Here is a 16,144-nt window from a genome sequence, read left to right as displayed (position 1 = left end):
AAAAAAAGAATCAAAGAACAGTGTGAAATATAATCTAGGCCATTTTGACTTTTGGCTAAAACCCTAATTTTTAATCTGAAGAAGGAAATTAAGGACTTACTTTATATGCATGTAAAGAATAAATTTCTTAAAATCTTCCTAGAAATAGCATTTCTGGAGTTATTTACAACAAGGACTAAAAGACATTTTAAAATGGAACACACACTTTTCTTTTTAAATGGAAAACCACTACATTCTTGTAGGGAAATAGCTGACATCAAGGCTTAAAGGGGAAATCAAGAAAAAAAGTATTCTGCTGGCAGGAAATTCAGGTAATTTTGAAAAGTTTTGTGCTCAGCTAGTTTTATGTGGCCAGATGGAAATGAAACATTGCTTGGAAACATGCATCACCATTAGGTTCCAAGGGAAAATAAACCAACAAGCAAAAAAACCCACAATACAACCACCCACAAACAAAACAAAAAAAAAAAAACCCTACCACAACAAAAAGCAATAAAACAAGAAGATCAGAGAAGTGTGAAGAATTTGTACACACCCACAGCTGATTGGGAAAAGAGAGGGGGAAAAGCCTGAACTGAACATTAATAGAATGAAAGAAGCAGATCCAGGATGTTCTACACAAGAGACTTCAGAAACGGGATTTGAAAAAAAACAAATTAAAATAAATAAACCAAGAAAAAACCCAAGACCCTACCAAAACACCATTAGTCCAATTAAACGTTGTATTCCCAGTCAGGGCTCAGATACGAACGCACAGGAGGGCACGAGGACAGGGCAGAAACCACTTTCACGTTACGAGCCAGCACCGAGGACCTTTGATGTAAGGAGTTGCATCTTCCTGTCTTCTCAGCTTTTGGCCTGACAAAATCTCCTTACAGGGGTCCCATAAAGACCCACATGAGCTGTTACCACAGGTGGCTGCCCCCAGGACCCAGCTCTGATGACTGATAGAGCTTGATCAGCTTAAGAAAACTGCTATCTAAATTACATTTATTTACCAAAGAAGAGTTATATTTATCCTCTGGGCCCTATGTATTCTCTTCCAGTGCTACCATCCCTATATTTCTTAATTTAACATTAATTTACCAAAGGTGGCTAGGCATGTAACGAATTAACTGCTTTTGTTCAAATTCAGTCTATTTTCCTGATTTTCCTATCTCTGTGCATTCATTTCCCACAGCCAGTCCATGCGGGATGCTCACTGGGATCACTGGGCATAAGGATGAAGTTTCAGACACACACGTTGCACTTCCAGAAACTGGACTTGGTGCAGACACACGCTCACAGCACAAGCCCTTGTACGCAGAGCTAGGCAGGATCCAGAAAACATCAAAATAAGCACCCAGCACCATTCAAATTCCTAGCAGTTGTAAATTAGCCATGATTACGCCTTTCAAAAAGTGTGAAAAGTTGCCTAATACATCTCAATAATTAATAAATCTGAAGGACTAATGATCTAATTGCAGATACCCTGAAAACAGAGAAAGTCTAAATTAATCAGTGTGTTTGCAGGGAGCGATTCAGCCTAATTGCTTTGAGTGTTTGCTTTCCAAATAATGGACTTGCTCTAAGCTAACGAACACCCAGCACAACACAAACACATAGAATCATAGAATGGTTTGGGTTGGAAGGGACCTCAAAGATCATCGAGTTCCAACCCCCCTGCCATGGGCAGGGACACCTCCCACCAGACCAGGTTGCTCAAGGCCCCATCCAGCCTGGCCTTGAACCCCTCCAGGGATGGGGCATCCACAACTTCCCTGGGCAACCTGTTCCAGTGTCTCACCACCCTCAGAGTAAAAAATTTCTTTCTGATATCTAATCTGAATCTTTTTTCTTCCAATTTAAAACCATTTCCCCTTGCCCTTCCTGGCAAAGAGTCCCTCCCCAGCTCTTCTATAGGCACCCTTCAGATATTGAAAGGCCGTCCCTTCCTCCAGCACCCTGGTGTCAGCATGGACCCAGGCAAGGGATAGCCCAGAGCTACCACTGGTGATCTCCTACAGGTTCATCAGTTAAAGTTAAAAGCACACATTATTCTGTCCCCTTTCTTTTTATTTTGCCCTCAGGAGACTGAGGTTTGGCACAGCTCACACCGATGTTAAGAGCTGCCCATGCAGCAGAGCCTCTCTGCCAGCTCCAGGAGCCCACCCGCACCCTCTGGCAGTGGGTGGTGGTAGATGTGAGAGCAGATGATGATGTTCTCTGGACAGGGGAGGTGGGATGCACCCAGAAAGGTGACGGAACTTTCTGTATTCCTAGAACCCATCCTGCTCCTTTCACACATTCAGCTGTATTATGAGAGGACAGAGGAGAGAGCAAAACCAAAGAGCAGTGACAGGGAGCAACAAGGGAAACCTGAAAAACAGACAGAAAGACAGAAAGAAAGAGAAAGACAGAAAGAAAGAGAAAGACAGAAAGAAAGAGAAAGACAGAAAGAAAGAGAAAGACAGAAAGAAAGAGAAAGACAGAAAGATGGGGCACAAAGATGTTGTAAAAATCTAGAAAACACATGACCACGTGGAATAGAGACACAAAATTCAGGTGGGAGCAGCACAGCTCAGGGCCAGGGGGGGAAGACACAGCAGCCACTGACACTCACCAGCTGACATCACATCCGAGAAACATGTTTTTTGTAACCACCAATTTAACACCATTTAACAGATGACAAAATATACTCAAACTCTGAAAGTACAGGACTTGGGAACAGGAGGGGCTTCGCACCCTTATAGGCACCCAAACCTCAGTTTCTGGGTTTTTTTTTCTTATAGAAATAGAGCTGGGTTTGTCAACTTGAGGAAGGTTCCTTACAGCTGTGGCATCACGTTGCTGCTCAGTCTGTGTCACTGCTGTGCAAAGGTGACTTGTACAGGCAGCAACGTGCAGAGTCAGAGCATCTCAGAGCCATAAGGGAGCAGGACATTTCAGATTTCGTTAGACTGATTCAAGTGAACATGAGGCATCACCCTGCCCTGTGAAAGCCAACCAGCAAACAGAAATGGGCTCCAGCCTCTCCCAGTTCAAAGCATGTGGAGCTGGAAGTTGTGAGCTTCCAAAAAAAAAAGCTCAATGAAGACGTAAAACCACTAAGGGTGCAAGAAAAGGACAACACTTAGAGCACTGGTGATTAAGAATACTTAATTACTTTTTTTATGCCAAATAAGATACAGAGTAATTATCTCTCTTTTTTTTTTTTTTTGGCAGAACTACCAGTGCTCCACAGATAATTAATTGATAAAATACATTTCTGCTTTCTTACTACTTGCAATATTATTAACTACATTGATGACCAACTCCTCCCCATCACCAAGAAACATCACATCATCTGGTAACTCTAATACTATAAAAAGTATACAAAACCCAAACTTTTGGTATTGTGCATACATTCCCCTCAGTGTACGTATCCATAATCTTCAGTATTTGGCTAATTACTTACAAGAATTATAAATATGGAACCCATGCCCCATCTAACACTGGGCACCAAAGGTACCTGCAGGTGACATGAATGTCATTTGCCAAGTGCCCCTTCCCATCTGCGTGGGCAGTTTCTAATGTACAACTGAATTTGACTGCATTCCACGAAGCCAGGAGAAGCAACTCAATCAGACTTCAAGCAACCTGGTGACCAACAGGTAACACCTCTCTCATCCTGCATCCTTACAGGGGGACACACTGAAATTTTGACCCAAAGAGGGATTTTTCGGAGCCTCTCTCCTTTCCACCAGAACCAAGATCCTGCTCCAATAAGCACTTGACTTCCTTGGCTCGGGTACAGAAAGTCAGGCATTAGAGAGAAAGAACAAACAGACAAAAAACAGTGCAAGAGGCAAAAGGTGAAGAGAAAAATGGGAAAGAGCAAAGGTTAATAGGGATAATATGGGGCTGGGGGGGGGAAGTAATAAAAATCTGGTAAAGGAGGAATTTAAATCACACCAAAGGGAACTGTCCTAGAAAGCGCAGTCCATAGCAAGTCCAAAAGTCTGGAAAAACACCTGGAAAGCTGGAAAAAAGTAAAGTCACGTGTTTGCCTTATAGCCTGCAGTTATCAGCAGAACCACTGCTCACCTTTACTCAGCTATGTATAATTAATCTCTACTTAATACCCATTAAACATATAATCAGTAAATTTGGGGAATTTGCTGGGTGGAAACAGGAGCTTCCAGCATCAGCTGTTTCCGATGGCAGAAATATTTCTCCTTTGCCCCATCCATTGGATTTATTTTTATATATTTCTGTTTGCACGCAGATACAGACTGCTTACATTGGGACAAAACGGGCAGAAACAAGAACAGAGGCTGAATTTCAAGAAGGTCTTGTTCCTCACTGCTAAAAGCTGCTGAAACGCCAAATGGAGGCAATTTCACCCTGAAGTCCTGGCATTTCTGGCCGCAGGGGAGGCCCCCCCCGGCAGCGGGGGGGGGGATGCGGTGGGACGGCCCCGGTGCCCCCCCGGCAGCGCGGAGCGGGGGGGGTGGAGTCCCCCAGGTCCGGGGCTCGGCCGGTGCCGGCAGCGGCCGCCAGAGGGCGCCAGTCGCACGTTGGCGGGGGCTCCCTCCGCCCGGGACAATTAAAAGTCGGAGCTCGAAATTAAGGAGGAAAGTGAGAGCGTGAGAAGGGGGGAGGACACCACGCTTGAGTGTCGTTTTCTTTATCTTGGAGATAGAACTTCCCCCAAAAAAGGTGTAAGCCGATGACTGCTTTGTGACCTTTTTTCCGGAGCAATTGCTGAGATTGTAACTGAATCTTAAAAGTTAGGAAACTTAGGACATTTAACTGAATATTAAAATAAATCAAAATTTTAAAAATAAAATATTTAAAAATACATTTTACATTTTAAAAAACCTTATGTTAAACCTGATTCAGGCTAAAGATGTTCACCTTCATTCTTCACTCAGGCTTTGTGGTTTTCATGTGAAGAGGGAGCTGGGGTTATTCAGCCTGGAGAAAAGGAGGCCAAGGGGAGACCTTCTCGCTCTCTCCAACTCCCTGAAAGGAGGGTGTAGGGAGGTGGGGGTTGGTCTCTTCTCCCAAGTAACAGTCAGTAGGACAAGAGGAGACAGCCTCAGGTTGCACCAGGGGAGGTTTAGGATGGGCAACAGGAAAATTTTCCTTGCTGAAAGTGTTATCAAACATTGGGACGGGCTGCCCAGGGAAGTGGTGAAGTCATCAGCCTGGAGGTATTTAGAAGTTCCTTGCTGAAAGTGTTATCAAACATTGGGACAGGCCCAGGGAAGTGGTGGAGTCATCAGCCTGGAGGTATTTAGAAGGTGGGTAGACGTGATGTTGAGGGACATGATTTAGAGGTGGTTTTGTCAGTGTTAGGTTGATGGTGGGACTTGATCATAAAGGTCCTTTCCAAACTAGATGATTCTACAATTTTATGATTTTGTCATTAAGCATATCACATTCTCCACAGAGTACTTGGAGTTAGTTTCCATCCATGAAGTTGTTACTTCAAGGGAATAACCACTTCATTTGACCAAAAGCAGGACATTGCTACTCCTACCTACAAACTCCACCACTCTGCCACTACTCCTACCTATAACCAGGGCATTTTTGCAGTTGCTTACACAAGGTGGAGGTTTCAAACTCCAGCACACACATCAAGTGTGGGACCAGCAACTCTGTACTCCCTGGAGAGCTCCAGTACCTTGCTGCACACAGAAAACCGTGAGGAAGAGGGACCAAAACCCTCTCCCAGCTGTGTCAGGCAGCATTGCTTGGTTAGCTCTAGGGGTTTGCTGTTCCCAAAATGTGAATGAGGACGACTTGGCCTTCAGCCCAAGCCACGGTCTGACTCGCAGGATACCCCGTCTGCTGACAATCTGCTCCTAATATCCCGATTATTCAGGGCAGGCTGGCACACCCCAGCGCAGCGGCTGTACCCGGGGTTGTGGTGGGGGAAGAAGAGGGAAGTGGTGTCCTCAGGGCCCACAAGTTTTCTCTGAGATTTTTCTCACATTGGAGAGATGAGCAAAGCTGACAACTTCCCACTTTCAAAAGTGCATTGCAAAAACCACTGTGGTTGCAGGACAGGCCTGAATGTCACGCAAAGATCTTAAGTAGCCAGCACGACAGCAGAGACATATAAAGATAGGCATCAGCAGCATCCTTTTTTTAAGGACCCATCACTACAACATGATGGTGATTGGAGAATAATCATTAAGTCACTATTTTCCTCCCTCCTAGTGTCTGTGCAAAAAAACCACATGAATTTTATTGAATGATGCGCCTCCTCACATAATTAGTTTACTAAATTTGCCACAAAGCAATAGAAACCCATCAAAATGCTTTTTTTCCCCCTTGCTTATGTTGTTTCACTGTGTTGTCCACCACTTCACTAAGACAAGCACTCACTTTCCTATGCAACAAAACACAGCCCAGAGTAAACTATGCCTTGTCTTTAGAAACACTGCTCTGATGGAATTGCTCATTTACAGCATCTTTTCCATACAAGCAGCTGGATGTGTCCTGGCTTGTGCAGCTTGCTAGTAAATCTGATGAACTGCAACACTGTCAGGAAATGCACGCTTCTGTTTAAAGAGAAAAGATCTTAATCTAAGTATTCATCCACTCCTTCCAAAAGCTGGGAGGAAAAAGTAGCATAGATTTGGCCAAGAGTTACTTTTTGGTGAAGATATGAAAAACCAGCATGGAAAAAGTTAACTGAGATAATAGGATGGTGAAAAACCCAACAAGCATAGCATGTGAGAATGTTTCTAAATCCATACAGGTCCCTCCAGATGCAAATTTGCACAGGCTTTTAGGCTGGCAAGTTTATTTTCTTTACATCTGCATGAATAAACCCTATAGCTTCACCTCAAAAGAAAGACATTGCTTATACATTTTGCAATGTGAAAGTATCAGAACAGTTTCCACATGCAGAAAAAAATATGAAATTAAGAATAAATCTAAAATGCAGAAAGTATGGACATATGGAAGAGGTCTCTGTCAGGCTCAGATCAAAGGCAGAGCCCTCCAAGCCTCCGCAGAGCCTCCTGCAGCAAGTGGAGAAACTACTAACTGGCTGCTTATAAGCACTTTTACTCCCTGTTGCAAGAGCCAGGTTTACAGCGGGCACTTTCACACAGTTTTTCCAGGAATTCCCCCAATCTTTTCTAATTTGTTTGATATGTCATTTGTAATTTTTCTTTTCTTTTTTTCTTTTTAAGCATTGTCTTCCTTAGTTTGCATCCCACATCACAGGGGATTGTTGGCTTGCAGCCCTGCTCCTATGGTTTCCCCTTTATTAAAATCTTTGCAGATACCCCAAAAAAGCACTCCTAGAGCCCCTCCATCATTTAATGAATTTCAAAATACTCCTTGACTTTTCTTTTTTAAGCTCAGAGAGAATTTCTCAAGATTAATGCCTCCTGTGGTTCTGGACACAGAAGCTAAATCCCTTTGCAACTCTGCAGTCAGGAGGAGCAGCTCCCTCTCCTCTGTTTCCAACCGTGGAGTGCCCTGACCCGGGCAAGGGACACAAAAATCAACGACTTGTTGGATTAGAGATAAGAAGAGAAGGCAAACTGCTGCCAAACTGAAGTCAGTGAAAGGAGAGCCGTGTGAATTGTGAAGGAAATTGGCTGCAAGGTGGGGCTCACCACAACGATCTCTGATAACCAGGTTCCGGCCTTCCTTCAGGTGGATGGTCAGCAGGTAAGCAAAGGGGCTGGGCAGGTCACTCAAGCAATCGTTTGCTTCCTCTAGAGCCTAAGGAGAACAAAGAAATCAGTCACTGCTGCACACCTGAAGCGGACCATGAACAGAGCAGGTGTTCCCTCAGTTTTGCAGAGACAAAGTTCTCATCTTTCCTTAGGGCAATCTTTACAAAAAGGAAAAAAAAAAAAAAAAGAAAAAACCCCACAAAGAATTCTTTCTCAGGCTTTGTTTTTTGTTTTATTACGCAAATAACTAATGACAAAAAGGAAAAAAAAAAAGGAAAAAACCCCACAAAGAATTCTTTCCCAGGCTTTGTTTTTTTTTTTATTACGCAAATAACTAATAACCAGTATCAGGTATGTTGAAGAAAGCAAGGGGTAACACAAGGAGGGTTATACCTGAAAATGCGTGGTAATATTAACAATCATAAAAAGCATGCAGAGGTTTTCCAAATCCTACCAATCCTGACTGCAGCTTTTCTAGCTGTTTTTTGTGCATTCATAGAATATCTCAAGTTAAAGGGACCCTGTAAAGATCATCGAGTCCATTTGTACCCATTTGATGACCTCATGAGGAAGTACATGTTTTGTATAGCTACCGAGAGGACAGCATTTCTTTATATAGTTCTAAAAGGGAAAAACGCAGCAGTGGGCAATGCTAGTTGTGAGGTTTTGCAGTAGCAAACTTGAGAGGAGTCTTCTTCATCAGAGATGCTGTCAGGGTTACACCTCAGTGTCACCCCAGATGGCACCTTTGGTGAAAAAAGCCCCTGGACAGCACTTAGAATCACAGCATTGCCTAGATTGGACATCACCTTTCAGGTCATCTGCTTAGAATCACAGCATTGCCTAGATTGGACAGGACCTTTCAGATCATCTGAGTCCAACCATCAACCTAACACTGACAAAAACCATCACTAAACCATATCGCTAAGCTCTTGAGAGGTTATCAGAGGGCACAGGTAGAGAAGTTCATCCAGAATAGGTAAATATGCTTTACATGAGAAAAGCACATGTCAAAACTCCATTGCCCCATTTGTACCCATTTGATGACCTCATGAGGAAGTACATGTTTTGTATAGCTACCGAGAGGACAGCATTTCTTTATATAGTTCTAAAAGGGAAAAACGCAGCAGTGGGCAATGCTAGTTGTGAGGTTTTGCAGTAGCAAACTTGAGAGGAGTCTTCTTCATCAGAGATGCTGTCAGGGTTACACCTCAGTGTCACCCCAGATGGCACCTTTGGTGAAAAAAGCCCCTGGACAGCACTTAGAATCACAGCATTGCCTAGATTGGACAGGACCTTTCAGATCATCTGAGTCCAACCATCAACCTAACACTGACAAAAACCATCACTAAACCATATCGCTAAGCTCTTGAGAGGTTATCAGAGGGCACAGGTAGAGAAGTTCATCCAGAATAGGTAAATATGCTTTACATGAGAAAAGCACATGTCAAAACTGCCATTGCCTTTTCCTATTGCCCTTAAACTGGATTTTTTGCTGTCTGTAAAACTCTACAGCCGTGTTAAGGTATTTGCTGTCTTTATTTTAATCCAGTTTGTTCCTGGGCTGCTACTTGAGTATTTATGCTGATGCTTTCATTGGTTACCAGTGCAACATAGAAGTTATAGAATACTTCAAAAAAAAAAAACCCAAAACGAAAAACAACCAGAACATTTGGGTGTATTTAAAACATTAGCAACTGCTTTGAACTACTGGGGCGGGGGGGAAAGGCAAACCAAAAAAACCAAACAACACTAAACAAACAAAAAAATTCAACAGATCAGAAAAAAAAAAACACAAAACACTAGAGAAATCTATGGAAGGGTTTTTGACCTGCTGGGGTTTTTTAATTTGTAAGCAGCAAAGACACTAAACCTAAAATAAATTTTGCTTCTCATCAAGTTTCGAAACGCTTTAAAATGGAAGGACTTACCATCTGATCATCAAAAATGTGAGATGATATGGAAGAGTCTAGATCCATTTCTCCACATGGGTACTACAAAAAAAAAAAAAAGATACAATGAATTAGACCACACTATATCAAGAAACATTACACTAATAATATCAACAGTAATAATCAGTAATAAAATAGGGATCAAGAAAATACTCCTAGTACCAGTCAAGAAAATGCTCATACATATGTTTAACCAGTGAAATTCTTTGCTAAAGTATAATTATACTTCTGCTTATAGAACTCTCCCCTCCTTAATTTAGATATACATTTCTTTTTCCTGATTTACAGTAACTGCACTTAGCCTCTTGGGTCTAATCAAGAGTGCTGCTTCCAGCTATTAGCATAAATTCTCCTCCTCCACTGTAGAGACCTGTGCTTTCAGTGCTGAAGGTCCTTACCATAAACTCTCCTGATTCCTGAAGATTATTGCATCTGGTGACTTATCAGTCATCACTGCAATGCTGACCCCTATTCCTGAGTGGAATTTTATTTGTTGAATCTCCAAGTGTCCTCGCTAAGATAATATTTTAAAATGCCAGAAGTCTCCTGGGGTTAGGGAGCAGGCTGTTTTCTCAACTTGACTACAATTTCTCTCTCATCACCCAAAAGGCAAGGTCCAGGAAAAGTTTTGCTTTTTCCGGTTTTTGCAAAAAAAAAGAAGAAAAAAAAAAAAGAAAGCTCAGGGGAAAAGTTAGAAAGTCTTCAAAGGGAAAAAAAGATGATGGACATGTACTTCTGCCCACCTTCTGCAGTAACTGGAAGATCCAAAGGATTTTTATCTAGTGCCCAGCACAGGAGAGGAAGTCAAACATTTCTTCCTAAGTACTGACTCACCCAAAAACTTGAGGCTATGGTGGCAGGGTGTCTAGACTGTCTGGATGCACAGAAAGGGCTCATTGGTCAAAGACACCTCTGGTGCTATTTTAACTGCTAGGACAGTCTATGATCATCATTTTAGCTGAAGAGGACCTACGTGCCCGGGCAACTCCTTTGGTCTAATGCAGGGCAATCACAGCCCATTCAAATACAAAGATTTCTGCTAAGAATAACCTCAGTCTACAGAAATGCACACAAGGTGGAATTCGATCCTCATGTGAAAACATTATTGCGTGCAGTGTGGGAATAACCAAATTTCTCAGATGAGAGCTGCATTGTGTGGAGCACTATACAAACATTAAAAAAAAAAAAAAAGAAAAAAAAACCCAGCTCCTACACCAGAGATGATAAATCTTAGAGGTATTGATATGCTGAAATAAATATAAATATGCTTTTGTGTAATCCTTCTCCTCCTCCTACCCCCAGATACATGTATTACATATCAGGAAGTACAGTAATCCAGCATTGCAAGTGAAATTTCACTTGCATGACAGACAAAATTTAACGTTATGGTTCCCACAGTAATCGTAACTTGGCCACCTTGCAAAAACACATTAAAAGTAGAGAAATTATCACCATAAAGAGCAGCAGAAGAGTTTTCTCGCACAACAGAGCTGAGTTACAGCTGCTAGGGGAACCCTAACTTTGAATTTCCTGACTAGTATGCATAAAATCTCACTTGTGTGCATTAAACCTAGTATTTCTCATCGTCTCCAGCTCCACGGGAATCTCCTTCAGGCACCATCATTGGCACTGATAATGGTTTCTCTTTACAGCTTGTTTTACAGGGCATAAACACAGAATCAAAGAACTCTATTGAAATAATAATAATAAAAGTAGAACTCTCTGCTAGTTTGATATCATTTATAATAAAAAAATACCCTCAAAGATATGATTTTTTCTTTATTCTCCTGTTTACTTGCATTACATAGATAGATTTTGAACAAAAATTTTAATTTTAAATAAAAAGCTTCTTAGCTGCATAGAATGTAAATTCCAATTAATCTAGGTAGCTAATTGCAATGAGGTTACTGAATATAGGTAGGAGCCTTGCTGAAAAAATTGAGATTTCAGGACCATATTTATCTAACTGCAGTGACATTTCTGAACTTGAAACAAACGTGGCCACGTCCACCAAGCGGGTTGTAGTCCCAAATGCACTTGTGTAAAAACAAATTAAAAAAAAAGAGTATATGTATGAACATATATATACATATAAATCGATTGTTCCCTCCTGACAAGATTTACAACTTCTATTTCCTCCTGTTTTCTGCTAAAGAATGATTCAAAATACAAGGGCACTGAGTGCATCAGGGACGGGACGAGGCTTTGCTTGGCAGTGACTCACAGCAAGGTGCTAGTGAGAAGACAAAGGGGTGTTAGAGCACTTGAGCAGTGACGCATGACCACAGACAAAACCTGCCTGCAAAAAGTGGCATTAATGCTGTCCCTCGAACCTCAATCAATCAGGGAGGGGCTCAACATGACTTCACTTGCTCCTTCACCCTTCAAATTTGCCTACCTGGGCTGCAGTAGAGAACAGATAAAGTAAATCTCTTTGCAAGTGGAAATATGGTACCTGTGGCAAGAGCCTTTACTGGTGGCACGCTCCAAGCACTGACTGCTCTGTGCTGAGAGTTTAGATGAGTGTAAAAACCACAAGCCCACACGGAGCTCACGCATGCGGCTCAGAAACTATCTGATGGTATTGGGTGACCAAAGATAACCAGGAAATGCGTAGGTGGCATGTGACAAGCAATTCAGGGGGAAAAAAAGCTCAACCTACATTTTAGCTTTTTTTAGTTTGTTTTGTTCCAGTGATCTGCCTTCCTTCTGATTTACCTCACTGAGCAGTGAATGATGCTCACCAAAGAATGATGCAAGCTACTGTCGTGCTCCCTACAGCAACCCCACCCGGTATTTAGGAGACCAATAACCTCTGCAATAAACTGCCCCTATCCGGGGCACACGGAGGGCAAATTATGTAGCTGTAAAAAGGACAAGAGCAGCAGAGTATTGAAGTTTTCACCAAATTAAAATTAATTAAATTTGTTCAATATTCCTTATCTATTTCTACTTTCCGTTGCTTCACTCTCTCCTATGTATTCTTGAGAAAAAAAAAAAAATCTTTCTGCATTTCGAAGTAGCAATTGGAGGCAGATTATAGAAAGGAGGGCAGGATATTCACATAGCAAGATGCTTTGCCATAAAAGTAATATAAAATGTTTTCTAATACAAACACACATTATAAACACACACTTTGGGAAAGATTTAAATTCCGCAGAGAGTAAGCCAGACTCAGTCTGTGCGTCTGAGGGAAACTTGAAGTTAAACTATTCCATCATCATACAGGTACCTCCTTCTCCTAAAGCACTTAGTTTGCTCAAAGTCAAAGAAGGATTTAGGATTAACTTTGTGCAGTAGATTTTAGATTAGAGTTTCTGGCCTACAACAGCAGGAAAGAACTGCTATCATTAAAACAACCTGGAAAAACTCCTAAAATAATAACATGTTCATAATGTCCAGTCTTCCATATTCTGAGCTGTTACAACTTCTGAGTAAAGTTTAAGCACAGAAACAAAACTATATACTGTTTTAGCTATTTTTCTATGCAGACCTCTGAATAACTGTAAACTCCAGTGAGTTGAAGCCAATGCATTAACAATTTAGCAACACTAAACAGGAAGTGATGGTCAGTAACTAAGTTTGACGCTTTGCACCACAACAGACTAGGAGCTAACACAGATTTGGTAACAATACACAGACCTTTGAGATGCAGAATAAAAAGTTTTATATCAGAAAGGACTGTTTTGCCCATAGCAGCACTAACCATCATTTTGCACATGCCGTTAAAAAAATGTTAATTAACCTGTGAAATCACCATTCCCAAAGGAGAACTTTAAACCACAATGTCCATTTCCCATTTTTGCATCTTGAATGACTACAGAAAGAAGCTACCATATCTTTAACATTTAGGTTATGGGAGAAAAGGCCTCAAAACAGAGTTCAAAATCCAACATTTCCAGTAAAAACACTAAACAGGAGGAGATACAGTTCCACGAAACATAAGTGAAACAAATTTTGCCTAAAATGTTTCATGGCAGCCACAATCTTCATCTGCTGTCTACATTAAAAGCCATCATGCAACTCCCCAGGATTCCCCACTTTGCCCTGGACAGGCAGGAATTACTGTTTTCTGTCAGAGTTGAAGCACATTGGACTCTGACCCTCCTGTTCATGGGACGTTATGTCCAGCCACAGAAACACTGACTGCACAGGAGAGGGAAAGGGAAGAAGAGGGTCAAGATGGGGAATGCAGAGGACATGTTTTGGTTTTGCAACCTCCTCTAATTAATCACAATGCAAACCCAAAGGACAGCCCTGGGCATGATGCTACATGTTCACTGTACTCCATCACATGCTTGGTTTGGTTAATTCCAGGTACAGGCAGAGTTCACCTCACTCACCGGTCATCTTTCACCTCTTGCCTTCAGCTGCATCTTGACTGGCTGGATGGTAAGTTGATTTGCTACACAGCAACGCTGGTAAAGCCATGCTAATTAAAAAGAATAACTACGGCAGACGTATCAGCAGCACATTTCAGAGCTCAGAGGGGTGCAACAACTTTTGACTTAGGCAAGCAATTCCAACAAATATGAAAAATCTGAAGTACGATAACCTTGTCAGAATAAAAAAAATGAAGTAGGGTTCCTTTGCGGCTCAAGACTAACAGAAAGGATACTTGAACTAGTCTCCAATAATTTATATGCCATGTATGGTTTATGCTTATTTTTATCTCCCATTCATTCCTTGAATGGGAGGGGGCCCTACCCCCTCCACTACCCCTTTATAACCCAGACAATTAAGAAGAAGCATGATGAGCCTGAGACTGCCACTGAGCCCAGCTGATGCCCAAGCACCTACCTCTGCCCCCTCGTCTGACAGCGCAGCGCTCAGGTGGGCACCCTGCAGCAGCTCAAAGAGGTCCTCGCTGGATTTCCTCTTCACCTCAGGCGCGGGGCTGCCCGTGATACATGTGTCTGAGTGGGTGACTGTCACCTCCGTGCGCACCGCCTGCTGCGATGCCCATGGCCAGTCCTCTCCCTCCGGCCTCACTGAAGTGCTTCTGTTTTTCAGGGACACCACAGACCTGGAGAAGCCCTGGGGGGAGCAGCCCGACAACACCTGAGTACTCGAATAAGTCGTTTCTTCTTCCGTAAGAGTCTCCACCTCCAGCATATCAGGCACTGACAGACTGAGGCGTCGGTCCAAGGAGCGGACCTTCGTCTCCACCATTTTGCTAGACCTCTTCTTTGTCCTCCTCACGCTTAGGTTCTGCAGGAACGGTCTAGTTTTCTGCTTCAGGGATCCCCAGACGGATGGTTTATCCAAGTCCATTGCTGCAAGGGGAATCTCAGCAATGCCTCCTGCACGAAACGGCTTCAGCAATTCCCAGGGTGACTAGAAGAAATGTAGGAAGAAGGCAAGTCAATCACGAAAGTGAACAGCCCCTGAAGATTATGATTCATGTTGTCTCATCTTGAAACTTTCAGTCATTTCTCTAAACAGTTAAAACAAAGCACGCCACATTAGTAAGTGCTTCCAAATACAATCTGCTGGGTAGGTTTGATTATTTAGGAGGAAAACAGCCAGAACAAGTATTTAATCCTACACTAAAATGCAATGTCTGCCCACTACTTTATGATTGCTAAGAGGAGATGTTGTACTTCTTCTTCTGCCAAGTCTCAATTTGCAAAAATTTGATATTTATCCACTTTTATAAACGTTCTGTACAAAACTTCCTGAGGAGAGTTAAATCACGATAATGCTAGCACATGAAAAATGCTGGCCAAGCTGGTACCATAATTTTGTCTGATGTACCCCCCTATGTAGGGGGTTTTTGGCTATTTCCTAGGCTACGTTGATTCTTACATGGAGTGTTAGGGGACAAGCACAACATGAAAAACAGCTCCACAACCTTAGTGGCTGAGGCTGAACAGGACACAGTGGACATCTCAGAAATCCCAGCTGAGACCCCAAAACATTCCCTTACACTAACCCACTGCCAGGGAAAGTCGCCTCTGCAGAATTAATTTTCCTCAAAGAAGGCAATTGAGAGAAAATTAAGACAAAAATGGATGGATGGATGGATCACTAACAGGTTTTGAAAACCTACTGGTGGACTCTGAATTGATTCCTACTGAGCACATATACAGTTGGGAGGGACAAGAAAAAAAGAGCCAAAACAAAACCACCTACTGTATCTGCATCATAAGGGAGCGGTCAAACAGCCACTTCTGTGCACAGGAATATCCCCACGGACAGTGTCTTTCGTGGTTAACAGCTGAGCCACCATCCTTATTCTGTGAAGCAGAGACAGTCAAATCATCATCAAAACTCATGAAGAAAAAAGCTCATGAACCTGCAGATTTACTCCTTTACAGTCCCAAAGACCCACACACAGAACTTATAGTGTATACCTATACCCTTAGGAATGAGGCTTCCAAAACTCATAGCACATTTACATTCTAATATTTGCATAGCTGACCAAAAATAACTTCTCTCATTGTTTTCCTGATCACTAGGGAAAAACGCTGTAAAAGGGAATGAGGTTTATAGCCAGTTACTTAATAACTTATTTAGATAAAG

The 16,144-nt window shown here is 42.2% G+C and overlaps 1 protein-coding gene across 1 annotated transcript in view; it reads right to left on the bottom strand.

The window, feature by feature from the left end:
- The window catches only part of MCTP2 (multiple C2 domains, transmembrane 2), a 109,284-nt gene extending 93,403 nt beyond the window's left edge, over positions 1-15,881 (bottom strand). Inside the window, exons 1-4 of the mRNA XM_014944272.1 lie at positions 15,755-15,881; positions 14,420-14,956; positions 9,599-9,661; positions 7,605-7,713 (exon numbers count right to left, since the gene is read on the bottom strand). Of these exons, the coding sequence (XP_014799758.1) occupies positions 7,605-7,713; positions 9,599-9,661; positions 14,420-14,893 (646 nt within the window). The 5' untranslated portion in view covers positions 14,894-14,956; positions 15,755-15,881. The remainder of the gene's footprint in view (positions 1-7,604; positions 7,714-9,598; positions 9,662-14,419; positions 14,957-15,754) is intronic.
- Positions 15,882-16,144: the final 263 nt, after the last annotated feature.

Source organism: Calidris pugnax, unplaced genomic scaffold (genome assembly GCF_001431845.1).
Source record: "Calidris pugnax isolate Ruff unplaced genomic scaffold, ASM143184v1 scaffold70, whole genome shotgun sequence".
In the NCBI taxonomy this organism is placed as follows: domain Eukaryota; kingdom Metazoa; phylum Chordata; class Aves; order Charadriiformes; family Scolopacidae; genus Calidris; species Calidris pugnax.
This window is presented reverse-complemented; position numbering and strand designations above follow the sequence as displayed.